Below are 27953 nucleotides of genomic sequence, written 5' to 3' on the forward strand. Positions count from 1 at the left end.
TTATAATCATTAAAAATGGTGCAGAGAACTAAACAATTATTCACTTGTTCTGAATCACAGTCTTGCCTTTCCTCCCTACGGAAAGATACTATTTACAGAGTAAGCTATATTTGTCTCACCTGTATATTTTTGTTTGTTTTGTTTTTTAACACTATCAGCTGCGAGTTCTCTACTCACAATACTTCAGAAAAACTAAAAGCTTGAATAAACTGCTTTATCACTTGTTCAGGCTTATGCCTGAAAACCCTGTCTTGTCTGGGCCAACTTCAGAAGTTCCAAATAAGGACACAAAAACTTTCTTTACTGAAGAGCAACATTTAGGTGTTAAAGGTTAGTAAAAATTGTATTTGTGTGTTTGAGAGAGTTTTGATATAGTTGAAGTTTAAATATACTTTTGTGCTTAAAATAGAGATTTAGAAAATCTTTGGCTAACACTCCTCATTTGAAGCTTAACCAAAACTGAAATGTTTATGAGAAAATCAACGAGAAAAATCCCAGGAAATGCTTAGATTATTCACTTAGGACAGAAATAATACATTGCTACTATTGGAATCCTGAATGTATACAGAGATTTCAAAATACTAAATATGTGTGATGTACTCTGGGACTTCTCCATTGCTTCTAGATACTTTTAAAATTGTAAATGGAGTTTCTATTTTTTGTTCGATTTTTATAAGTTAATTAAAACAAAAATATTTTAAGGATGTATTTTTTTGATGTTTGAGACATTACATTGTGTGTTGTTTTTGTCATGCTGTTCAGAAGACCAAGATTTAATCAGTTGTGATGAGAGAAGATATGTTAGTTTTTTTAGCTGAGAAACATGAAAATGAGAGTTTTGAAAGTTGCTTCATTGAAACTGTTATTTTATGTATCTGTATAGATGTAAGCAAAGATACTGAGTTTTCATGTCTTAATTTTTTGCTTGAACATCACTGTGTTGTCAAACAATTTGTCTGGATGACAGCAAGAAAGAATGACGAACATGACATCCCAAGACAAAGATTTCTCTTATCTCTTTATGCATTTCTATAGAATGCTGCAAACCTCAAATATGTTTGAAACGTTGTATTGTTCACTCTGAAGTGAGCTTTTTGTCATTTCTAGAATATAAAATTATTGAGTTCTGGTTGCCCATCTGGAGTTCATCTCTAAATTAGAAGATGAATTCCCAGTTATGAAGTGTTAGCCTGAGCAACACAGAAACCAGACTGATGGAGAAAGGCAGAATCAAGCAGATGCTTACAGTATAGAATGGTAGAATCATTTTGGTTGGAAGAGATGCTTAAGATCATCAAGTCCAACCATAACCTAACTCTAGCACTAAACCATGTCCCTCAGAACGTCATCCACATGTCTTTTAAACACCTCCAAGGATGGTGACTCCACTTCTCTGGGCAGCCTATTCCAATGCCTGACAATCCTTCTTGTGAAGAAATTTTTCCTAATATCCAATCTAAAACTCCCCTGGCTCAACTTGAGGCCATTCCCTCTTGTCCTGTCACTTGCTACTTGGGAGAAGAGACCAACGCCCTCCATGCTACAACCTCCTTGCAGTTGTAGAGAGCGATAAGGTCTCCCCTCAGCCTCCTTTTCTCCAGGCTGAACAGCCCGTTTCCTCAGCTGCTCCTCATCAGACTTGTGCTCCAGACCTCTCACCAGCTTTGTTGCCCTTCTCTGCACACTCTCCAGCACCTCAGTGTCTTTCTTAGGATGAGGGGCCCAAAACCAAACAACAGGATTCAAGGTGTGGCCTGGCCAGTGCTAAGTACAGTAGCAAATATAGAAGGAGCGTGTACATGAAATTCTGGTTACCACAGTCACATTGGTATCAAAATTTCTGTGAATGGTGTGGATGAACCAGCATTTGTGGCTGATGTGTTTCAACATCCTTCCTTTCCCCCCCAGGGACAGGAGTCCTGTCATCCCAGATTCCGCACTTGGCCTGCTCCGTGTACCGTACAACACTGAAAGACTTGCCGGCCATGGTCAGGCTCTGGTGGAACAGCTGCGAGAAACGAGTCTTCAACATTGTAGATAAATTCACAAGCAAATATGTCAGCAATGTGCTTTCGGCACAGGAAATATCTGCTGTTCAGACTAGCACGCAGTTATTTAACAGCATGACGGTTAGTAAGACCTTATGTCCTTTTCTTGATTCACTTCAGTGTTTTTGCAAATGTTTCAAGAAATGTTACTTTTCAGAACTAGATTGTACTATAGTGTTTTATATGACTGGGTTTTTGTTGTTCTAAATGACTGATGAAAACATCATTTAGCTTGTTATTGATACATTAAATTGAAGTTTATTAATGCTCTCTTTGAGAAAAAAAAAATAGAATGGGGTTTACTGTGTTGGAGTAGTTGAGGAGGTCAGTGGAAGATACTGCTATCAATATACTTCTTTTTGGTTTATTAAAAAACGTATCAATCAGTAGATTGAAAAATGGCTGGTAATTTTTTTTTTTGGTTTGCCAAGATATGAATGGGTTTTTATTTTCTTTGAGAAAATGTTTCCTGGTCTAAGAAAATTATTTAATGTCTGTGGTAAAGTATTTGTGGCTTATATATACATACATATATATATATAAAAAGACTAGAGATGGTATCTGTCTGTGGAGCTTTTTAATACATGCATTTTTTTCATAGGTAAAAGCTCGGTCTGCCACACGGGAAGTGATTGCTACCTATTCAGTCGATGACATATTTATTGAACTAATAATACAGCTTCCATCAAATTACCCACTGGGATCCATAACAGTGGAGAGTGGAAAGAGGGTTGGTGTGGCTGTACAGCAATGGCGTAATTGGATGCTACAGTTAAGCACGTATCTTACACATCAGGTGAGTTTAGAGAAAGCCTGTAGTTTTGAAAATGTAACAGTGCTGATAATAAAGTATACCTAGTAATGTAATATTATTTAGATGTCAAAGGACTTCATAAGATTGGTGCCTCTTACCATCTGCTTTTCTCCAGATGCTGAAACAGAGAGGTAGAATTATCTGCCTAACAAGTCCTGTTAAATCCATAGCCAAAGCTGAAAATGTAGATATCTTAAGACATGGGCCAGTGTTTGCCCCATATGGCAATACCATCTCAACTATAATTTGAAAAAAAAAAAACAAAGACCAAAACCAACCCAGTATGTTAAATTCTCTAGGATTGGTGGTTGCTGAAATTGCATCATCTATGGTTAGAACAAAACAAAACAGTGACTGAAAATTTTTAAATCCTCTTTTAAGTGCTTCTGAGTGCATTCTTTTTGTTGTGATGAATGCTTTCATTTCTATAGATTATTGTCTGCATTTCCTGTGTTGACTTTATAAATTGCTCACTGCATATATTGTGTATTATCTCAGATTATAAAGCCTTCAGGCTTGTTTCCTTCATGTGCTTACAAATTAACAGTAAGAAGGAATTCTGAAGGAATTCTACAGTATTAACAGCTCTTTTCCCTCTGTTAGAATGGAAGTATTATGGAAGGCTTATCTTTGTGGAAAAACAACGTGGATAAACGTTTTGAGGGCGTTGAAGATTGTATGATCTGTTATTCAGTCATTCATAGTTCCAACTATTCTCTTCCCAAAAAGGCTTGCAGAACATGCAAGAAAAAGTTTCATTCAGCTTGCTTGGTAAGTACCTAGATTTTTTTTTTTTTTTTTTTCAATGGGCAAAATATCCACTTATAGGTAGAACCAGAATTTCTATTGTAATACCACCAATTCTCCATTATGTCATTGGAGTACCTGGGTTTAACTGAACTAATAAATTATTTGTATGGATTTTTACTAAGCTGTAAGGGCATGTAATAAGAGAGGGGTTGCTACACTTCACAGATAATAAGACATAAACCACTGCATGTACATAGGGCATAGCAACAGCATCTTGTTGCTAACAGCTCAGCTATGGGAATATAAAAGTTTAAATTTAGATTTATGCAGCACACTCTTTAGTAAACTATGCTGATCTGGATAGTTAACATTTAACTACATCCAAGTCATCATGGGCATTGGTTGCATGGTTACAGAGTATACTGGAACAGGTTGGCATCTGTATGGCCAGACAATACAGGAAATATTGCTGCTCTGAAACCATTATCTTTTTATTCTAAAATGAGACTAGACAAGAGTTCATTTGTGTCAGGTTTTTTAGAATAAAACTGCAGTACTGTGTGTGTGTAATATATGTATATACATATGCATACATATACAAGTGGAAAGGTGTGTTTTTACCTTTTTTTTTTTAAGTATAGTTAGTATTTCGATAGTTGTATTCATTGGCAAATCATGTTTGTTATTGGTGATAAACCAGCATTCTTTGATATGCAGCTTGCATCCATATATTAAACAGTTGTATTTCTCTTTCAGTACAAATGGTTCACATCCAGCAACAAATCCACCTGTCCACTCTGTCGAGAGACATTTTTCTGAAATAAAACGGTCTTTCTTCTTCCTGTGGGCTAAGTAATAAATTAAGAGGAGGCAATAAACTGTATGTTGAAAGAAGCTAACTTGGAATAATGTCAGTTACTTTAAATTCTTGGCTAGTAGGATGACGACACATACTTACCTCTGGACTGTTTTTTGTAAGTTTGAAGATTCTTCTTTGATATAAATAAATATAGAAGAATAATTTATTTTCATTTGTATATTTTTAAGGTATTCAGATACGTTAAAAATTCAGAAATAATGCAGAGTTATGTCAGAAAAGTGGTGTTTAATCCACAGCATGGTTGATGAAAACCTCTTATTTTAGTTATATTCTAACATAGTATTATGCACTTAACCCAGATCCTGCCTCTTAATGTAACAGGTGAATTTAACATAGGTGGTATAAAGTCTCAGGTTTTTTTATGATAGTGCATTCATAATAGTTCTTCTTATGAGAAAAAATGTTGTTGCTGTTAGACATTAAGGCATGGAACTAGAGTGATAACCTTATGTTAAGGCATAAAATTTAAACATAGTATACTTTAACATGTTTATAAGGTGACCTTTCACCTTTAACAGTCTTGTTTTCCCAAAAAACCTCAGCCATCCAGCACCCTAAAAACATGAAAACTTAGAAGCCCAAGTAACTAGAATGAGTACAATCATTCCTGCATGACAAACACTACCTATTTAGTGACCATTGGCATTTAAATTAAGAGAAAGCGTGCACACCGATCAATTCTTGTTTTCATTACTTCAGTTAATATCTTAATTGGGTGGCAAATTACCTATCGCTGAATGTATGCTGTCCTTCCACTGCCCCATAATAATGACTCTGAACATGACAAATGCATCAGAATATAATATTGTCTTAAACTACATTTTTTCATGCTTTTTTTTTAACAGCAGTAGCATACTAATATATTCCAACTTGGGTGGCATTTGTGGCGAAAAGTCAATATTGTAAAGTCAATAAAATGAGAGTTATAAATTACTTTGATCAATCTCTGTAGTCTCTGGATTGCTGTCTGTGTGCGATAAACTCTCAGAAATCAATACTATAAATTTCCAGATGCCAAGTTTATAGCTGTACCTCAATAGCTGGCTTTGTTTTATTTGTTTTTGTGTGTGTTTGGGTTTGGTTTTTTTTTTAGATTCTTTTTTTTCCAAAGTTTGTCTCTTTTGAGGTGACAGCTCTAGAAATTATTTTAGGTGTTGATAAGTCTGTATTAACAGATAGGACCGGCCTTCCAGAAGAGAAATTTCCCATCATTTTTTGAGAGAGAATGCAAAGAATTTAGAAGTGGTATTGAAAAGGTCCAACTGAAAGCACAGATTAAGGAGCAAGGTGTATTGTTTTCATAATTACCGATACTAAACCTCCAGGAATATCTCTATTGCTGCACTTTGTTTCAGACAAGGCTGGTTGTTCTAAGCGATTTATTTGCAAGTTCAGTAACTGATTTGAAGACTAGTTGTGGTTAACCAGGTATTAATTGTAAAGAGATATCTTAAACTCTTCCACCAGGCACTAACTTGCAAACTGTCTACTTGGAACACAGTTGTGGAGAGCTCATCTTGGTTCTGCTAGAACAAAGAAGTGTGGGCACTTGCAAAGCAGCAGCAAGCGTGTCTTTTGACACTGGTACTTGCTGACAGAGCAGTGCCCAGGAGTCTGGGGGAGCAATTATTCCAAAGGGAAGAATCAACAAAGTCCTGAGTCTTGCCTCACTTTGGTCAATGAAACACACTTTTTTAGACTCAGTAGTTTTAAGTATTAGAATTTCTTGTCTATAGCATAAATGTTGAGTAGCATCCTCAACATTGACTGAGTCTTCCCGCTAAATCCTCCTACTGCGTGTTTGTGTTCACATTCATGCTTATGTTTATAAAAACAATTTGACAGAGAAGTTACTGAAAGGGATGTATTAGCTGTGTTTGAGTTGTTGAATTGCAGTGTTGCTCTTCAGTAGTCTTCTAAGCTGGGGAATGGTGACTCTTAAGATATGTCAGACTGCACGCTCCTTGTTATCCAGTCCTTTTTGTGTCTTCTTCAGGATGGTATAAGGAACAACTTTTATGCCAGAGCACTGTAAGTTGACTTTTGACCTTTATCAGTCAAAAGCAGCTGCTCATTCCATTGTGGTAAAAATACCTCAAATGGTAACACTGCTTCCAAATATTCATTTAAACTCTGTACAGGTACAGACTATCTCTTAAAACAGATGAATTATATCAAGTACCTCATTTTAATAAGCCACAATGAAAAAAATATACAAATACCTATTTATAGAAGAAAAAGTCTTCAGTGCTTAAGTGCAAATGCAACAAGGTGTGGCATTTCACAGTTCCCCCTCAGCAGTCCTGTGGATAGTCAGAGGACAACTGCACCTCTGACAGCAGGTAACAGCGGGTTAACATCCAGAATAAAAATAAATACAGAGTCTTGATCAGAGGATACACGTTAAGAGGGTGAAAATCCTGGATTAACAATTCATTTGACAACTCTGTGTTCAACTTTCTCCATGGCTAGTATCTGGAAGGTTAAGAACAGTTATCAAGACTTCTTGAATTTGAGGATAGTAAGCATCTCTTGTCCTGCTTGCCTGGAAAGTACCCGTGTGCCTTCTAAGCCACATTTCTTCATTGTTTCCAGAATTTCATCTGTAATTGAAAGTGCAATGTTACAACTGAGTTTATACAGAAGTCAGCTACAAAAGGCGGTGCTCATGCATCTGGCAAATATAAGTGGTAAAGCAAAGATTATAAACTGTGTCTTCTTATTCTTTCAGACAGTACTTTTAATGCAAAGTAGTCTTCCACCAGGGACAAATAAAGTTTACAATTTACTAACTTAGGTTCTGTGTGTAGTTATTATTAATAGCAATTAACCATTCAGTTATAAAGCTGACTTGTAGGAGAAGATGAAATTTGTAGTGCCTTTTCCCAAAAGCTGCCTAATCAATCACACGTGAAAAAACAATCTTCTTGAAACTACTTGATAATGTAGAGCCATTAAGCATTAGATCAGAAGCAGCAAGTCCCACTCTTTTCTCCATGCATGTCAAAAGCAAAGACATAACACTTCTAACTAAAAGCTTTTGCCCTTTAAGTTTGCACCACCATTCACTTTAATGAGAAAGGGCTGGCTTGGCTTCGTTACTTAGTTGAGAAGATTGACAGTCACCTTTCACTCTTGCAAAGCTGCTGGGCTCAGAACCTGCAAATTACCTTTTTCCAAATGAGTGTAGGGTGTTGTTAGTTTTGGTAAATTTGCTTATCTTTTTGGTCTACCTCATCACACACTGGATGCACAAGGCATGAATTCAGAGGAAAAATTCCAAGAAGCATCAGGTTATGTAAAAGTCCCTCTGCAGATTAGACACCCACACAAACTTGAAAGATGAGAAGCAGAAGAGTCCACAGGGATGCCACAGTTTGTATGAAGCCTGCAGATACGCCCTGGCCAGCTACAGGATTTCTAAATAATGACCTAGGACACCTACATGAATTTCAGTAAATGCTGTCAGTCTTCAACTGGCTGCTGTCACCACATGTTGGATTCAACTGATGTTATGCATTACTTCTTTACTGAAGTCTAATAACCTAGAAACACTGCTAGAATCAACATTTTCATCAATACCATGTTAAATGTGATTTGGCATATTTAAGGGTCCAAGGAAAATGATCACCTGGATGATTTTCTTTAATTGTGACCAAGTAGAATAATCCTCCTGCTGAAAGTAGGTCTGGTACTAATGGAAAAACTCTATCCATTACTTCTCTGCCCTTTTTACCGCCAGCCCAGGATGCCTCTATACCGTGGCCTTCCACCTAGGAAGAATGAAAGCAAAGGTTGTCTTAACACAGAACAGCAGAGGCGTCAGTGGTACTTATAAGAGAAACATCAGCATAACATCTAGTTTTAGGTGTCTGCCATTAGAAATCTGACGACTGATTCAGCAGATTTGTTCATGCAGCAGAATTACTTCAAAACTATTTCCCACATGATGAACATCGTACTTCTGTTTCAAGATCCATTCTTAAACTAAATTAAAAGAACTACATTTTGTCACATGCTTTGTATATATTTTCTTGTAATGTTTTATGCTCCACTCCCTTAATCATCTTTGTTGTTCTGCGCTGGATTCTCTCCAGCAGTTCCCTGTCCTTCTGGAACTGAGGGGCCCAGAACTGGACACAATATTCCAGATGTGGTCTCACCAGGGTAGAGTAGAGGGGCAGGAGAACCTCCCTCAACCTGCTAACCAACCCCCTTCTAATACACCTCAGGATGCCATTGGCCTTCCTGGCCACAAGGGCACAGTGCTGGCTCATGGTCATCCTGCTGTCCACCAGGACCCCCAGGTCCCTTTCCCCTACACTGCTATCCAACAGGTTGTTCCCAACTTACACTGGAACCTGGGGTTGTTCCTGCCCAGATGCAGGACTCTACACTTGCCCTTGTTATATTTCATTCAATTTTTTCCCCGCCCAACTCTCCAGCCTGTCCAGGTCCCGCTGGATGGCAGCACAGCCTTCTGGCGTGTCAGCCACTCCTCCCAGCTTAGTGTCATCAGCAAACTTGCTGACAGTGCACTCTATTGCCTCATCCAAGTTGTTGATGAATATATTGAATAATACTGGTCCCAGTACTGACCCTTGAGGCACTCCACTAGATACATACAGGCCTCCAAATAGACTCTGCCCCATTGGCCACAACTCTCTGGCTTCTTTCCTTCAGCCAGTTCATAGTTCACCTCACTACTTGATCATCTAGACCAAATGTCAAATGCTGTGAGGATGCTGTGGGAGACTGTGTCAAAGGCTTTACTGAAATCAAGGTAGACCACATCACCTGCTCTGCTATCATCTATCCACCTCGTTATGTCCTCATAAAAGGCGATGAGGTTGGTCAAGCACAACTTCCCCTTGGTGAAGCCATGTTGACTGCCCCAGAGGGTATTTATTTTACAGGAAACAAATGCATTTTCCATTGAAAGTCTCCTATAAGAATACCTTAGCATGCCTAACAGAAGCCTTACATGGCTTATAGTTGATGGAGAAGCTAGGTATCGAGAAACAGCAGCTAGCACTCCTTATTCCCACATAGTCTTTACAAGCTACTCTGGTAAATAATTTTCACTATAACAGTGTTACAACAGTGCTGGTCCTACAAGATCCTTAAAAAAGACCCTGACATCTGTCCTCTGACAGAGAAATACCATTTTTATTGTGCATTTAAAATTTTTCCTACCTCTTCAGAAGGTGTTACCACATATGGTGGATTAAATACCAGTAGATCAACCTTCCCGTTTAATCTTGGAGACAGACCTTCGACCTATAGATTAAGGTGATGATCCTTTTATAATTTTTCATTTCTTAGACAGAAAGAATGCAAACATTTTGTAAAAATACAGTTACATAGTGCTGGATATTCCAAGCATTTCAAACTGACTCACAAATACTAAACTTTACATTCTATGTACAAGAGCAGCATCGAGAAGGACCTGTGTATAGCAGAACAATTTCAATAATCTGAAGACTGTGTTATATATGGGATGTAGAAGAACAAGAGACACATACGCAGACACAAAGATAGTACTTTATTCTTGCTCAGTTCAGAATTCAGGTTAGATATGAAAGAATTTTGAATTTATCACCGGTTAACATTTGTTATCCAAAATGACCAATTTGTGACAACTGAAGTTTAGTTCTCAAGTATGAGCAGTTGTTCACTCATTTTAGATCACATTTATTGTTGCCGATCTTCATCTTTTATAAACACATATAATCATGGTATTTTAAACAAAGATCTTGCTAAAGAGATGAGAAACTTAGCTTTTCTCCCTATCAAATTTTGTAAGAAACAAAAAGTAACAACATACACAGTTCCTAATCAGAAAGAGCTGAGAACCAAGAACTGCAGAGCATTAGAGCAAGGGTTATGATAATGTCAGGTCACTGTAGAGTTCCTTGTGCAGGATTTTCCAAACTATATGTAAATAATTTATTTTTAAAATTATTCTATGTATTTTGAAAGCTTAAATTTGAATTTTAGAGCTTAAGTAGTTTGTTTTTCCCTTCTTTCAGAAACACTTTGACATTTTGTTGTTATCTTTTTTTCATCCATGCTTATTAAGACAATGTTTGTTCTGGACTGTATGGTTGATTTTCAGTATCTCTAATAAGTATTAAAAATTACAAAAACTATAAAGAAGAGATCATTGAAACATCTACCTTACCAAGTCAGTAATGACTGGCTGAAGGTGAACGTTGTTAAGCAGAGCTGTCTCCAGTGTACAGTAAGCTGCCACCGGGTTGATATCTGTACATCTACAACCAAAATATTACGAAATATAAATTGCTGGCTACTGTATCTGCAAGTTTAACCCTGTGAGCTTCAAACTAATTCATGTTCAATGAAAATATCTTTTCCAGCATTCTTTGCTTTGCAAGTAAATTAGAAAAAAAAAAAAAAAGCCAGTAAAATAAACACAATATATTAGCAGCTAAACGACTCAACACTATACTGGAAGTTTTAATGACTGTCTGAAAGGTGAAGTACAGGATCTCCTTTTCAATGCTCTGCATAAATAAATATGCATACAAGTCTAATAAAATTCAGTTACTACCAACATTCAGGTAACTAGCATTATGTCATCAGACCTCAGTAAGACTAGCCAGTGGCTAAAATTTAAAATTTAGGCTTCAACCCAGCAAACAAAAGTGTAAGCTTAGCAATTTGTTTAAGAAGTGGGAAAATGGAATTCTAGTTGCACCGCTAATTGTTACAGAACCTGAAGGAAATAGTTTAGGCTCTCTTTGCTATGATTTCTGTATCTGCAGAACTGAGTCTACAACTACCCGAAAGGAGATTGTAGCAGGGAGGGTGTTGGTTTCTTCTCCCAATTAACAAGTGATAGGACAAGAAGAAACGGCCTCAGGTTGCATAAAGGGAGGTTTAGATTGGATATTAGGAAAAAATTATTCATGGAAAGGGTTGTCAGGCATTGGAACAGGCTGCCCAGGGAGGTGGTGGAGTCACCATCCCTGGAGGTGTTTAAAAGACATATAGATGAGGTTCTTAGGGACATGGTTTAGTGCTAGAGTTCGGTTATGGTTGGACTCCATAATCTTGAATGTCTCTTTCAACTGAAATGATTCTATGATTTCTTTGTGAAAAGACTAGCTTTTAAAATGTGGAAAAGTATATATGTGAGAACTGTGTATTCTTTATTATCGCATGCAAAGTTTAAGGAAGTCCTGTTATACTTACATGTACAGTGCACTGGATCCAATAATGGAAGAAGCTAGAAAAGTTGAAACCACACCAGATCCACATCCTATTTCAAGGCAGATCTCAACTCTAAAGAGAGAAAACTTTGGATAACTTTTATTTGTAACATGTAAGAGCACCTGCAACAGATGCAGAATTAGTCAAGACAGTGTTATGAAACCTTCTGCCCCTCTTCCAAAAATGCTAAAATACTTGCTGATCATACAACCTTCAAAGCCCACATTATGTTGTCTGTTTCATAATAGCTACCAGGCCTACTTGTGCCCATAGACAGTTCCTGGCTATCACAAGCCACTTTGGAAAACACATGTATTTTCCCCCGTCTAACATTAAAGTTTCCATTAACTACACAATCTCAACAGTACAGGCTACAGTTCTAAAGCATTTATTACGCATTTATTGCAGCAGGACTGAACTCCAACAGAAGTTACAGAAGATCACTGTGAAGCTACACCAACAAAAGCAAGTCTTAAACACAGAGTACCTCAGGGGAGTTTCAGCCAGCCCTGGACAAACAGCAGTGGCAGGCAGTTTCAAAATAATCACTCATAAGATACGACTCCTTTGGTGATTTCTACAGCGTGTTTCAAAAAGATGGACCTATTTGAAATATATTCTGTTTTTCCATGTTTTTGAAACACCAAGTATACCGGTTACAGTTGTGTGGACATACTTCAGCTGTGGAGATGACTGGCACTGGGCAGCAACCTGAGCAGATACGCAAATCCTACAGATTCTACAGCCTTGACACACTGACATTTTACCACAAATATGTGCAGCTGCCACCAAAATAACTATAACAGAATCACAGAATGTTAAGGATTGGAAGGGACCTCAAAAGATCACCCAGTCCAATCCCCCTGCCAGAGCAGGAACACTGAGATGAGGTTACACAGGAATGTGTTCAGGTGGGTTTTGAATGTCTCCAGAGTAGGAGACTCCACAAGCCCCCTGGGCAGCCTGTTCCAGTGTCTGTCACCCTCACTAAGGAGAAGTTTCTTCTCATATTTAAGTGGAACCTCCTGTGTTCCAGTTTGTATGCACTGTCCCTTGTCCTGTCATTGGCTGTCACTGAGAAGAGCCTGGCTCCATCCTCCTGACATTCACCCTTTACATATTTATAAACATTAATAAGGTCACCCCTCAGTCTCCTCTTCTCCAAACTAAAAAGCCCCAGCTCCCTCAGCCTTTCCTCATAAGGGAGATGTTCTTAATCCCTTAATCATCTTTGTTGCCCTACGCTGGACCCTCTCCAGCAGTTCCCTGTCCTTCTGGAACTGAGGGGCCCAGAACTGGACACAGTATTCCAGATGCGGTCTCACCAGGGGAAGGAGAACCTCTCTCGACCTACTAACCACCCCCCTTCTAATACACCCCAGGATGCCCCGTTCTACTCCCCGCTCTGCTCACAGCGGGAAGACGTCACGCACCTCCCCGCACGGGCTGAGACCCGATGAGCAGCTGTGAGCAACACACCCCGGGGACAAGCGGCTGCGGGACTCGACGGCCCCTTCCCGGCGTTCGAACACCCCGGGCCCGAGTGACGCGGCTCCTCCCGCTCCCCGCCCCGCACGGGAGCCGTTAGCACCGCCCTCCCGCCCCTGGCGGCACGCGCTGGCCCCGCCCCCTCCCCCCCAATTGGCCGGCCCCGGGAACTGCTCCCGCCCCTCTCCTCCCCGGCGCGCCTACCGAGCCTCCCGCAGCCGATCCGCATCCTGCTCCAAGGCATCCAGCAGCAGGAAGGTGTCCTCGGCCGGCTCGTACACATCGCCGAACGGCCCATCCGGCCCCACGTGGTCGTACCGCGGGGTCGGCAGCGCGGGGGCCGCCATCCCGTCTCCGTTCCGCTCCGCGGCGCGCATGCGCAGGCGCGCCCATCTGGCCTGGCCTGACTCAAGGGCGCTGCGCGGCCGGCGCGCTGATGTCGCGAGAGTCAGGCTGGTGCCCTCGCGGGGCTCCCGCGCCACCGACACCGCCAATGGAGGCCGCCAACTTGGCCCCGCCCCTAGCGCGGATCTAACGGCCGTTGGCTGCTGTCGACGGTAGCGGTGGCGCTTTGGCCTCCGTGTCAGCGAAGCTCTGGCCTTGACTTCCTGTGAAAACTGCCGTTCTCATGAACCTCCAACGTCAGGTTTCACCGTACTGATTCAACTGATCCAACACTAAAAATCTTCACTGTGTCAGTGTGCATAGGGATCCCCACAGCAGGTGACCTGGCCATCCATGAAGACTGATGCAAGAGGAGCTTACTGCTTATTACCTTTGCCTTTCCTTCCCAAAAGAATTGCTTTAATTATGACATACCAGCTTTGCGTGGCCAGCAAGTTAGCAGGAAGCCAAACAAAAGGGGTGGTGAGGAAGTTTGTACGTGGAAATTCTACAGTGAAGCACACAGGAAAAAGAGCTACATTGATATTAAATGAAGTTCTTTTTTTCCAGTTATGAAACAATATGTACGTATGATTCTTTGCCAGCAACACTCAACAGCATCCTTAGCTCCAACCCTATGAGCTCCAGAATTCAAAGAAAAATGAGGCTCTGCAAAACCAAGAACTGAGTGGAAATTTCAGGGTATAGATCAGATTAATAATTTGGTCCACACAACAAAACACAAGTGAGCAAACAAATTTATTTTAAATGTAGGAGAGAGAAACGTATGTGTTCAATTATTAATGCACTGAACACTTGCTGAGAGTGAGATGAATGTCTAAGTCAATGAAGGAAAAGGGTGATGCTAATAAACAGGCCTGAATCTTAAAACATTATTTTTGCAATAATTTTGGAGATCATCAGTTTTGGGAAAATATGAAAACAAACTAACAAAAAGAACATGACTAATCCAGTAGATTAAGCTTTATTATCTTAAGTACATTTAAGGGTTTAGGTGGATTTTGTTTGCTAGTCTCCATTTTTGGCTCTGGAACAAAGGAAAGATATCCAATTTCCATTTTTCACTTGCAACTCTAGGTAACCTCTGTAAAACAGAGGGTGTCCTCCATTCATGCAGAAGAACTTGATTTTCGAGCAGCTCATAGTTCATAAATGCAGCTAACTCATTTTTGACTAGGTTTATTCTGTTTAGTTCCGTAACCACCATGGGCCAACTTTGCATAGGAACATAAGAAAACACAGAAAGTGCTTTATGGAAGGTCTCATCCTTTAACCTCCATTGCAAAGAACTGTGAAATAGATACTTTGTCCTGAAAGTTCATAGTTCATCTATTCCACATACCCTTGAGGAAAAAATGATGTCATCAATATACTCAGTCCTTGCAGTAGCAAGAAATTTGTTCAGGTGAATTTTTTCAGAGGAAGGACTATGTCTGCACACTGGAGACCCACACACATAAAAATACATATATATTAAAAAAAAAAAAATCAGCAAATGCTGAATCTCTGGGATTCTTATAGCAGGGGACAATTCCATTCTCACGGCAGAGGTGGTGACTGCTGTTACCTGGCCCGAGTGCTGGACACCAGCTCAGCAGTCAGGTATCTGGAAGATTTAGCTGAAAATTCAGTATTAGTGCATCGTGCTTTATATCTGCCCTTACTGTGGCCCTCCTTTGACATTTCCAAGTAAAATCAACATACTACTCTTTAGCCTCAAAGCCAATGCTTTTTCATGTAAACAATGGAAATTATGGGGAATCATAATTAATATACGAGAAATACATGAAAAGATTTATGATCAGCCAGTAGTAAGCAAGTGTCCTTTATGTCTGGGATTTTGGGGTAAGCCAGTGGAAACAGATATCCAGAAACTAATAATCAGAGATCTAAATATGAGGTATTAACTAAAGGATTATTTTTGTCCCATCACAGGAATGAAACCATCGAGGTTTATCCTTGCTCCACTGTCTAGCTTGTGAAGCAATTCTAGAAACTCATAAGTTCAGAAAACTTCAAATTCCAGAGTGAATTTGTTCTTTGACCTGATCTTGTGTTACCTTTTAGTTTTAAATGTGCTCTTCTCCTGATTTATTCCCCTATATGAAGTGTTGTCATATCCTATGTCCACCTCCATTTTGTCAACAAAATTAACTGTTGTTGCCTCCTAATTTATGTCCTGAACATGCTCTTCCATGAACCTGTTCTGATAGGAGCTATCCTGTCTTTAAGCATGGTGTTCGCAAACGGACTAAACAAGATCTCACCCTGTGATATGGTACTAATGCCTTCCTTTACTGGAAGTCCCTTGGCTGATGCAGAGTAAGGTTATCACATTTGTGTCAGAATGGCAGATTCTGACAGAGGTTAACATTAATCTGTCTGCTCTTCTTAAATTACCTCGATCATCAGTGGAGCACAATAAGCTGCTTCAGTGGGCAGCAGTGAGCAATAGCCTGTCTGGAGACCATACCAGTTTTTTAAATGCAAATGGAATCCCAGTAGATACTCCTTCATTTTATCTGCCTTCCCAATGATTTGCTGCTGTGCCAGAGGAGCAAGTGCTTGTAAAACATATTAAGCTTGCATAAAATTCCATTACCTTGGCAAAATGAAGTCATGTTAAGAGACAGATTTTTGCACTGTGTCCATATTAGGAGAATTAATTCTTTGGATATATTTTTCTAATCTCTACAGGTGGTCAGGCTTTGGAGTGCAGTAGAAGAAATGACTTCACCATCTTCAGCTGTATTGGTTGTTATTTTTGGCAGTTTCATACTTCGTGAAATCTGCTTAATTATTATTGGGTTTTTTAATACTTATAACTCCTTCTAAGTGAATTTTATAAAACATTTATTTTTATTGCTTATATAACTACCTAAAGTGTTTTTCTTGGTAGACAACTGTATTGTTTTTGCCAAAACAGATTCTATTTCAATTTTGGGAAATTGTTGGAAAGCTAATATTCCCGTTTTCAGTGGTGCCTGTGCCATGTTATTAGAGTAGGCTTTATGGAGATGAAAAATTGTTCTTGACAGGAATCATAACCATTTGTTTACACTGACTAAGCTGTATGGCTCTATCCCATTTGGAATTCAGTACTGTTCCTCTCATATGGCGACACTTAACCCATAATTTCCTGTTTGCCTCTCAGCCCTCAGAGGTCTCCATTGTAAACTTCTCAAACATGTCATGACTGCATCCGACCCCCTGCACCCCGAAAGACATAGGCCTATGCTGCACCCATGAATACCTCTGTTTTCAGTGCATTTGAGGAAGCTGGACCACTAGGATCACTGCAAAGACAGAACTGCTAAGAGAGGTCTGAAAGAAATCTCTTTATCTATGTAGTCCAGCAGGCAACAACTTCATATAATCTCTTTCTTAAACTGAGGAAGTATCTTCCTGAAAGTAGCTTGGATTCTTGTCATCAATATTTTGAATGAAAAGCAATTTTAACACTTCACTGCTCTAATGATTTGAAACCTTGAAATTCCCAACCTAAATGCAGTGGTGATAGGTTTTATACTAATTCATCTGGCAAGTATGTAAGCTTAAGCGGTTCTTTTTGTAGTTTTTGCGTGATGGATTTGTAGGCAAAGAAAGGTTTTTATCAGCCTTTGTTTTGTTTGACTCAATAATATGTGCTCTTAAAAGTTTCCTGTCATAAGACATTATTTTCATTTCTCTTAACCACTCTTTTAGACTTTCTGAATATGGATTCAAGTCTGACTTCACCCTAAATGTGACTTGTACAAAATACTCCAGGTAACGCCTTACTGATGCTTTGCGGTATTTACTGGCTTCATTATCTCCCCTGGAACGGTTGCATTTTCCTTGTAGAAATGGTTTCTTACCATTTTGTAATCAGTTGTTTTTCCTCAGTTTTTCCTCAATGGTTTCCAAATAACTGACTATAAAATGAGAATTCGATAGTGTTTTATTGTTTTTACTAGTCCACTTTGCATGCCTGTTTCTCATGTTCTGATCATTTTATTCCCCCTGCGTCATGTCTCTCGGCTTTATGCTGTCATCAGAGTGGTGACAAGGATATTGATAAAAACACTAAATAAAATCAGCCCCAAAACTGATGTTTCAGGAAGTCACCATTAGTGGCTTTTAACCTGATACTATTGTGTTTCAGTATGATGTATGACTATCTAAACTTTATTCGGTTTCTTGTTCACCTCCTGTTCCCTCTGCCAATTCCATTATCTCCAGCTTAGTTCATACTTTTCCATGTAACATCACATCAAAAGCTGCATGGGAGTCTAAGTAGATTCGCTGTGCTTCATTTTTCTTGTTTAAAAATAGAGACAGATGCTGCAGTACTGTAGCAAGATGTAATGCCTTTGCCATCATGGCCAAAATCATCATCTCTCTGTTGTTTTTAATCATTATCCCAGCTTAATGGTACAGAGGTCCTGCTGCTTTCCTTCTTGTCTTTTTGAACATGTGTGCAAACCTTTTTACTCTATGTTTGATTTTAACAATTCTTATTTTACATTGTATTTTCTAGCTTCTAAGACATGGCTTTTTCACTGATCAGGCTTTTTTTCTATTACTTTTTGACACTCTGCATGTTCATAATGTCTCAGTGAGACAGTTATTTAACCAATTAGGTTTGAACCCTGTTCCCACACACATTCATTTCCATGCTGCCACCTTTAACTACAACCAAATATTTTCATCCCCTTTTGACCTGAAGCAATTAAGACCTCTTTCACATTCACATCCTGAAATCCCTTCCATAGTTTGATTTATTTCATTCAATTATTATCTTAATTATTAAAGCTTGTCATTTTAGAATAGTGAGTTTTTGTAAGAGATCTACTTTTGTTTATCCTTTGTTTAACTATATTAAATTATTCTATGGTGTAAGAGTTGGCCTGAAGATGGAACAGTATTTGCCTGAAACATCGTCATCAGGGACTAGGAGAACTGAGGCCCTGACAGAAAGAACAGATGGACAATGACTTGGAGAGAGGCCTGAGGAGAAGAATTGTGTTGCACAGGTCTCTCCAACCCAGCAGGCTACTGGTAACAATGGCTGCTGTATGGACTTACCCTGCTGCCTCAGCCAAACTAGCCCCTGTCTCCTAAAAGGGATTGTTTTATGGGTCTCTCCAACCTGGGGGACAATAACTGCCGTCCATAAGATGGATTCTCACCTGCTACCTCAGTCACACCTGCCGCCCACCTCCTCCCTGAAACAAAGGCCAGTGAAGAAGAGCATGCCCAGAAGCTTGCCAGGGGTCCTGAGGTCACCCAATGGACCAGAAAGAGACCCCTGAATGCGGGGCCATGCATGTGTGGATGGGTCCTGGCATGCAGAGTGGAGATTTTTCGGGCCTGTGAGTTAAGCCTGGATTGCAAAACAAAGGCGGAGATTGGCCGCAAACAATGGGAGTGAGGGGGCGTGAAGAAGCATAAAAGATGACTCCCAAATGGACAGCGTTAAGATCTTCTCACCAGAGGATCCTGGATCACGATGCAAGACCGGCAGGACTCTACAGGACCAGAGACCAGAGGGACACCTTTGGAACTCATCTGGTGGTAATCAAATCCTCATTTCCACCTCTTTATTTTCTTTCCCTTTTTCTTTTTCCTTTCCCCTTTTTCTCTACTCTCTCTCTCTCTATTGCGCATCGCTTTACGGGCAAAACAATAAACTAACACTGTTTGATTGAATTATAACCCCTTGGCATTTTGGTTGCCTTAATTTTGTGCTTCGAGATCACGGTAAACGAACCATCACGAGTCCATCACCGAATGGACCATGACATATGGTCAATCATGTAAGGTTATTTTCCTTGACATCTTTAAAGCACCATACTCATTACTTAGCAAAGTCAAAAGTAGTACCATCTTTTTACTGCTTCCCTGACTGTAAGTGAAAAACTATGATCAGCTACTATTGATGTGATGAACACTTGGACCTTACTCATTTCTAGTCTTTGGACAATTAACTTCTGTCACATTTCCCAATCACATTTCCCTTTCTAATAATATGATTGAGTTCCCTAACCATACCAAAAGCCAAACCTTGGAGTTTATACTCCAAGAAAACTTTTCTACTCCCTGTTCTCCATAAATGCTGTCAGATGAGTCAAAGCTGTTTTTTACATGCTGCTCTTTCTTTTGTTATTTCTAAGGTGAATAGCTTCAATCTTTTTTTACTTCCTTGCTTGCCTACTGACTGGTGAAAATTCTTGCACTTACATCACAACATTGCTTCAATACACCGTGGCATGGTAACGTTTAATCACAGCTGTGGAATTTTTAGACCTGCTAAGGAAAAATCCAGGAATGACATATTAGAGAATAGGAATGATGGATAGTTGTTTATAGCCCTTCCTGAAAAGATCCCAGAGTGCATGCTAAACTTTACAAACCAATTACCAACTATTCTGTTGAAGGAATTACATCACTCATCACTGAAATGTAGCTACCTCAGGGAGAAGGCAAGGAACTTTTTAATAGCATACAAAAGTATTTCAACACTTTAGGAGAGAAAATGAATAATACCGTAATCAACTAAGCAGAAAGAGAATGTTTAGGTAAGTAGTCATATATAGTTGTTCTAACTGGATGTAGGCCAGAAATACAGGAAATACCTATTGCTCGTGCAAAGAAATTGAATCAGGATTTTTAAGCCACAAATTATCAAGCCCTTTGCTTTACATTTTGCAACACCTCGAGCAGCAGAGTTGTAGCAGAGCTTTCTTATTGTAACTGGATTACCAACATTGCCTTCTCCAGTGAGTAGGAATGATGTCTGATTTACTCAAGAACCTACAACAATGTGCCTGAGGGCAGATTGGCTCCTTCACCTGTTTTCAGGGCATTTCTGCTTTTTTTTTGCCATTTTAAACTGTTAGTTTTTAGAGGTAAATAAGACAAAAAAATGTTTTATTGCATTGGTTTATGACAAACTAGTAAGAGAAGAGATTCTCTTGCTTCCTGACTGCCCAAATACTGAAGAGAAGTCTCTATCATGACTGCTACTTTTGAGTGTACAGTCTTATTTTGTCTCCAAAGACTTTCAATGAAGAATTCACAGAGAAAGAGAGAAAATAGGAAAATGATGTGCAGTCACAATGCAATATTCCTTCTTGACAATTATAAGGGATCAGGCATCCTTTTTAAAAAGGTTAAAAATAATGTGGATTACTTTGATCTCCATGTTAGTCTGTCAGCAACTAGTTGAGTCTAAAATGTAGCTATATTCATTGCACGCTTCAGGTGGAACCTTCACATACAGGCAGGTGTAAGGAGTTAATTTGGAATCACTTAAAAATAACAGAATTGTAGTACAGTCAGGCTCAGTAGGATCACATAAAGGAATTTACTAAAGAAACAGCTGTTTTGAATGTATGCATACGTAATACAAGAGACTTTTGTTGTTTTTTAATTACATTATTAATGAAATGTATGTGTCTGCAGGGAGCAATGTGACACAGGAGAAAAATATACTGGCTAGAAGGACATCTCTCTCGAGGCTGCATACAATAGAAAAAGAAATCTAGGACACATGTTCAGCAAACACATTCTAAAAAGGACAAAATGTCTCCTGTTTCAGAACTTGGGCTGAACTGACATTTTCATTACATGAACGATGCACAGTTTCTATATGTGTCAGGCCAGTGGCACTGGAGTGAAATAGAACTTGCTGAACAGCTAAGCAGAAGTGACTGAATAAATTCAGAAGTTACCCTAAGAGGGCCAGTTTTTTTTTCTGCATCTCTCTAAGAAAGCTCTTTGGTTGCTGAATCTTTCTCTCTTCGTCTGATACAACACTGAAGTCTACGAGCCAGCCAGAAATAACACCTTCCTTTTTGGTTTAGAAAAAGTTTAGCAAAGAAATCAAAGAAAATGTGCTCCATTTCCAGGATAAAAACAGGTTGACAAATTGCTCAGATTATCTGAAATAGTTCTGACATCATTGTACAGGACTTCATAGAGAAGCAGCAACGCTACAGTCAGTCAGTATCTGAATTAGTCAGAGAAAACTTTAATACCAATCTTATAATAGGAAACCGAGTAGGTGTCAGTAGAGCAGATTAAATCTTTGCCCATTTTAAATGATTTTAACTTTATTGACTTCAGCAGAGTCACAGCTACGCTAGTGTTCATTCAAAGAAAAGACAGACAAACTAGACAGAACAATTATAATTTCCCATATAAATTTCAGAGTAAATTTGTTGTCACTTTTCAGAAAATTGATTACTGTAATGGCAAATCAGTGAACTTCTGTTTAACAAATACAACAGTAGCATAGGAATAGCTTAGGTCAGATAGAAATATTTTAATAAGCATACATATATATATAATGCATTATCAAAATGGTATTGCATATATGTAATATATGTTACAAGATGATGTATATATATGTTTATATACACATATAATCGTGTATCAGTTTCGTAAAGAAGCTCATAAATGGATGAGGGAAAGCTGTTGAAGCCAGGGAAAAACTGACTTTCTGGAGAATAGATTAGATGCTAGAGAAGGGAAGAGAATAAAATGTGATTGAAGCTTTTAAAGCAGTAGATGCTGAAAACTACATTGTATGAGCTGAATAAATTGAAACTTTGAGTTCTCAGGAACTCATAAAACTTAAAGGCAAGAAATATATTTTTTCATAGTTTATAATTAAGTAATAGAACTAATTTTCAAAATATGTAAATGAAGCCAACAGTTTGAAACTATTTAAGGAACAGGCAATAAATTCACGAACCCTTTTGCTTCAAATAAAAAGCAGCTGTTCACAAATGGGAATTTAGAGTAGCATTTCTTAAATGGTAAAATTATTTAAACATTATGCACTTAGGTTTAATTCTGATGGGGTTATGCTACATTAAGAGTGATTACTGAGAGTCGTTAGTAAAAAAAATATCGTTTTCTGTTGACTTGCTGAAGCAGGTTATACCAGGAGTACCAGGAGAAGTTCACTAAGCAAAGTGATTCAGTTGGAATGGAGTCATCTTTATCAGGACTGTTCCCTAAGAACAACCAAACATTGTGAAGAGGTTTGAGCTGATTTTTTTTCTGTCTTATTATTTCTATTAAAAGGCCTCTAACTATAGGATCAAAGGAGTCACTCAGGCAGGAAGGGGATTCAGGAGGTCCCTGGTCCAACCCTCTGCCCAAAGCGGGGCCAGCTCTGAGATCCCTAGGGCTTTCTCCAGGCAGGTCTTGGAACATTCCAAAGACAGAGCCTGCACAACCTCCCTGGTTCCACTGCTTGACTGTCCGCAGGGCAAGAATCTTTTTCTTTATATCCAGCCTGAACCCCTCTTCTTTCAACTTGTGCCCATTGGTTCTTGTCACAGAATTCTAGAATATCTCAAATTGGAAGGGACCCATAAAGATCATTGAGTCCAACTCCCTGCTCCTTGCAGAACTACGTAAAAACTAGATCGTATGGTGCTCCCTGAACTTTGACAGGCTTCTTGCTGTGGGGAGCCTGTTCTAGTGAGTGACCACCCTCCCAGTGAAGAAAATTTTCCTAATGTCCAATCTGACCTTCTCCTCACGCAGCTTCATAACATTTCCTTGTGTCCTATTACTGGTAACCAGAGAGGAGATTAGCACCTCCCCCTCCACTGCCCACCTTGAGGAAGCTGTAGACTGTGATGAGGTCCCCCCTCAGCCTCCTCCAAGCCAATAAAGCCACATGACCTCAGATTCTTCTCCTAAGTTTTGCCGTCAAGACCCTTCACCATCTTGGTCACCCCACTCTGGACACAGTCTATTAATTTGATGTCCTTCTTCTATTGGGGGCCCCAAAACTGGTTGTCATCTGAAAACTTGCTTGGGAGTCCTTTATTATACAACCTGCTTGTAAAAATATCAGGGAAAACACCCACCCACCCTGGGGAAGATTTTGTGTACCCTGTTCTGGCTGACACTGCTGATACCGATTACACTGATACTGATATTCAGTTAGGCAGGCTGTGGTTCTTGCATTTGTAAATGTTATGTCTCTCTTCCTCTTTTTTGTTTGGATATATTATGGATATTTGCTAGCTTGTTCTTATCCTATTTTCTGGACAATTTTAATGTGTTCATATAGTCAGTCAAGGATAGAGTTACTATTAAGAAACTAAATAAACTCTGTATGTAGTTATGTTTTGGGTGGCAGTTTTCCCTGTGTGTATTTTAATATGAAAATCTAATAAAGAGATATTAAAAAGGATTTTCATTTCAAAACAACCTTGAAATGTCTTTCATAATGACATTTGATATACCATTGCAGTCATGCCTCAAAAGCCAGGGGGTTTAGGCAGCTGTCTACCAAAACACTGGACGTTGATGTATTATAGCAAGCTTAGTGGGTACTGGATAGAACATATCATCAGACACCTCAGAGGATTCTCTTGATGGTAATGTAAACAAAGCATCTTGACAGACTTAGGAAAAATAGACTAATGCTATGCAAAATGTATGTTGTCTATAGGTGTAGATACTGCAGATGATTGATAAGTATATGTTGTTCTGGTCACGGATATTCACATATGGCTATTTTAGTAGAATAATTTATGAAATCATACATTGTTCAGTCTAAAAAAAAAATAGTAAAATTAGGCCCATAATGAAGAACTTTGTCACAGTACAAGACAGCTAAGATAAGACTACCACCAAAATAGTCTACCTTAATGCTATGGACAAGAGTCCATATTTGCTATGGCTTTCCATAGCAACGAACATTTGCTGGCACTTAATAAGTAATGAAGCAATCCTATATTTCATGGGTTATGCAGGTTTTCAAATAAACTTACATCAAGATTTTTCTTTAAATATGTTTCCTAGTGTTTTTAAAGAAAAGTAGAAGGAGAAGATATAAAAAAAGCATGACTGAAAGAAGAAATTAAATCTATTTTGAGAAGGGGACTGAAGATTATCTTATTTCTGGCTGAGTTAGGCTGATTTGCAATTTGCAATCAGAATTTGAGATTTGGGGAACTTTTTTTTTTTTTTTGGCTTGTACGGCTACATAATGTAACATTTTCATTGGACTACACTCAAATTGAGTCATTGTCCAGCAACAACAACCTCCTTAAGCTGTCCATTTTTCACATGCACACCTGTTAATATATTTTAAAGGAAATACTGAAAATATGTTACAACTAGAGACGTAACATGTGTCAGTAAGAATAAATGAGGTGATTTAGAATTGTATTAAAATCTTCAAGGTGCCTGGTTGGTGAGCCACACTCAAGGCATTGCAGATTGACCTCAGCTGGATACAGGATATAGCTGAGCAAGTAAAATTGCTGCAATGGATCCTTGTCACTCCTGCTCTCTTTGTGTAGCACATTATGCTCTCCCTTTGGTCTCTTAGTGTAGAACTAAAGTTTGTCAGAAATGTTGGAAAATACTGCGGTGAGTTGGGTCAAACGTAGTCAAAACTCTGTAGATCTGCATCTGTTGCACAGTTGCATGCAAACTTGGAGGACCGAACTCAAAGATCCATTTGATCCATTTGAACAGCAAATCCCCAGCTGGCAGCAAAGAGGGAAAGGAAAGAGTGGAGATTTAAAGCTGCAAAGGCCAAGAAGTTGAGGAGGAACTCACAGGAGCAAATCTCCTAGCAAGAAGAAACATTATAAAATAAAAGACAGGCTCCACCTTTAAACAAAGAAAATGTTACTTGCTTTAGATCTAAATATTTCTTGTATTGTAGAAGAAAAGTTCCAATTTGTTTTCCTTTTGCCGAGTCTGTACGAGTTTTCAACTGTTACCTGTACGAGTGACCAACTGGAATGTGCCAGAAGAGTTGGGGGACATTTGGTCTTCTGGGGCACCTTTGGTACCTAGACACAAGGGCTGGCAGCACCTATGTTTTTGGGGTCTTCATTCAGGAAAGGTGGGGGGAGAGGGGATTAGTGTGCCCCCATGAACCATGCCACTGAGCTGAGGGCTGGATCCTTCTTAATCAAGCCAATTCTAAAGTTGTTCAAGCCCAGCATATGTGTATTTCCATGGAAATAGGATGAATAGCTACGAAAATGATTAATTGACAATATTAATTTAAATACTAGATGACCATAAGTGCAAATGTGAATATCCAAATTGTGATTTTATTTTTCTTCTAAAGAGAGTGTTGCTTTCTAAAGGGAGTAAATGTTCCCCAAATTGTAGATACCCTCTGGTTATCTGTAATACCCTCACTTAACAAAAACAATATTTTGAAACATCACTTTCAAAACTCTAATAACTTGAACAGATGTTCAGTCAAACATATTTAATGAGAGATGTTGGTAAGCTCTAGGAGATAAAATTTGGGATGGAAATCAAAACTTATAAATAGATACCTAAACAAGGCCAGTATTTAATAGGTCCACAGCAATTGCACATGGAAGAAAAATGTTATTAATCTTTTATGCCTGTCAAAGTCCAGTTCATATGTTAAAGAAAGGAAAACTAATCAAACACTGAAAGGTGGGCTGGTGGTCTGATGAGCTAATGTAATTCTCCCAAACAAAATTACTTTTTTCTAAAATATATTAGATGTTACAGTTAAGCCTATCAAATAAAAATTAATATGGCCATGTTTTTCTAATTTCCAGCTTAAAATAACAATGCTGACCTTGGCATGAGGCAAGTTCTCAAGATTAATGACCAGGTTGGGTTAATGATCCTTGGCTGTGCTGCTGACCTTCATCTCCCCCAGCTGGTCATTAATCCTCAGGATATTTACTGCACCTTAATTGTTATTACTTACATAGTCCATGTACAAACCTCAGTGTCTGTGGTGAATATGTAAGCAGTACTTCAACGACTCCTGCAACAGAAAACAAAGGAAAAATAGCTTTGAAACTTTAAAAAATCAGGCAAATCATATGACTTTGATGAAAGTATCAGCAACAGCTTTCGTTGTGTGCTGTTTTCTTTGTGTGAGTCTTGTGGCAATTATTGAAGAATATTACAACATATGAAAAATCTAGCATTTGGCATTGGCTATCTGGTTTAGGCATTTTTAATCAGCTATCAGCTTTGAATTTAAATGCCAAATACAATATTTTGCCTTGATGTAATTCTTCAAAATACCATTCATTTTCCTTTCACTAGAAATGGTGCAAATCAGAACACTGCTTTTATGAAGGTATGAGTGGGGAGGTTTTTGCTCATCAATTATTTTTCCCTACCCACATGTCACATAGTTAACTCTTGCACTGAACTACACTTTAGAGATGAAGATTACAAGGCAGAGAGAAGATGTGAATTGCCTAAGACTTTACAAATAGCCATGTATGGAGTAACAGGAGATTTTACTAGTTAATGCTAAAGTTAATGTTCATTCCTGAAGACCATTTTCCTTCTCTGTCTGCACTAGGGATGTGACCTTTATGCACCTGATGGCAATGTATCAACCAGAGTTGCCTTTCCTAGCACTAAGAACTTCATCAGACTTCCAGATATAGAAACAAATAGGCAAAAAATCAGGGAAGATGATGCTCCTTTCATCAGCTGTTTGAAGTGTCAGTTCTGATGAAAAAAACAACAAAGAAACAACACAAAACTGATGACTGACATCAGACATAAATACTTCATGGTGTCAAAGGTCTTACTGTTAAATCTGAATCTAATTGAACTTCCTTTTCTTTCCAATAATGAACAAACAAGAAGCCAGGAGTTTGAGTAGAAAGACATTGTAGAATACTTTAGCCATGCAGGTTAATGTCTCTAGGATTTATTCAAGCAAAACACTTTCCTTTGCAAATTAATGGCTTTAGAGGCAGAGAAGGATAACTATTATAGTGCAGACCACCGTCCTGTAGAACAGAAGCTATGTAACCTAAACAAGGTGTAGAGAACATAGAGTCATACAACCATTTTGGTTGGAAAAGACCTTTAGGATCATCAAGTCAAACCATTAACCTAGCACTGCAAAGTGCACCTCTAAACCATGTTGATAAGAACCTTGTATATGCGTCTTTTTAACACCTCCAGGGATGGGGACTCAACCAACATCCCAGGGCAGCCTGATGCTAGAGTATTCACAAGAAAGGCCACATAAATGGCCCCAAACCAGGAAATAATGAATCTCATTGCAATACTCGAAAGAACAAAGCTTGAAACATTGTAGATTTTGAACTCAGTCACTCGCTAGGCACAGACCAATTCAAAAGACAATTCAATAGTTCTGGAGGTCACAGAACTATTCCTTAATTATTTGAAATATATTTTGAAATCTCCAACTCTTTTGAACTTTCTGTTTTACAATACTGAAGTGTGAACCTGAACAGCCACCTGCATGAAATTTAAACAAGGAAAAACTACTGCTGTTGCATTTCATCTGTCAGGGAGAGTAGGAAAAAACTAA

At 38.7% G+C, this 27953-nt stretch overlaps 2 protein-coding genes across 3 annotated transcripts in view; one reads left to right on the forward strand and one right to left on the reverse strand.

The window, feature by feature from the left end:
- Positions 1 to 6191, forward strand: part of LTN1 (listerin E3 ubiquitin protein ligase 1) — a 31974-nt gene extending 25783 nt beyond the window's left edge. For both annotated transcript variants that reach the window (XM_080343582.1, XM_080343583.1), the window contains exons 26-30: positions 159 to 330; positions 1909 to 2129; positions 2650 to 2844; positions 3466 to 3633; positions 4369 to 6191. In XM_080343582.1, coding sequence (XP_080199708.1) covers positions 159 to 330; positions 1909 to 2129; positions 2650 to 2844; positions 3466 to 3633; positions 4369 to 4431 — 819 coding nt within the window. In that variant the 3' untranslated portion in view covers positions 4432 to 6191. The remainder of the gene's footprint in view (positions 1 to 158; positions 331 to 1908; positions 2130 to 2649; positions 2845 to 3465; positions 3634 to 4368) is intronic.
- A 179-nt stretch (positions 6192 to 6370) lies between these two features.
- Positions 6371 to 13563, reverse strand: HEMK2 (HemK methyltransferase 2, ETF1 glutamine and histone H4 lysine; the record flags this gene model as incomplete). The annotated part of the gene is made up of 6 exons (XM_080361177.1): positions 6371 to 7095; positions 8124 to 8265; positions 9689 to 9772; positions 10677 to 10767; positions 11711 to 11800; positions 13421 to 13563. 6 exons carry the CDS (start codon positions 13561 to 13563, stop codon positions 6989 to 6991), a joined length of 657 nt encoding a protein of 218 aa, XP_080217303.1. The 3' UTR covers positions 6371 to 6988.
- Between the last annotated feature and the right edge of the window lie 14390 nt (positions 13564 to 27953).

The sequence above is a fragment of the Nesoenas mayeri genome, assembly GCF_963082525.1.
Source record: "Nesoenas mayeri genome assembly, chromosome: 1".
NCBI lineage: Eukaryota > Metazoa > Chordata > Aves > Columbiformes > Columbidae > Nesoenas > Nesoenas mayeri.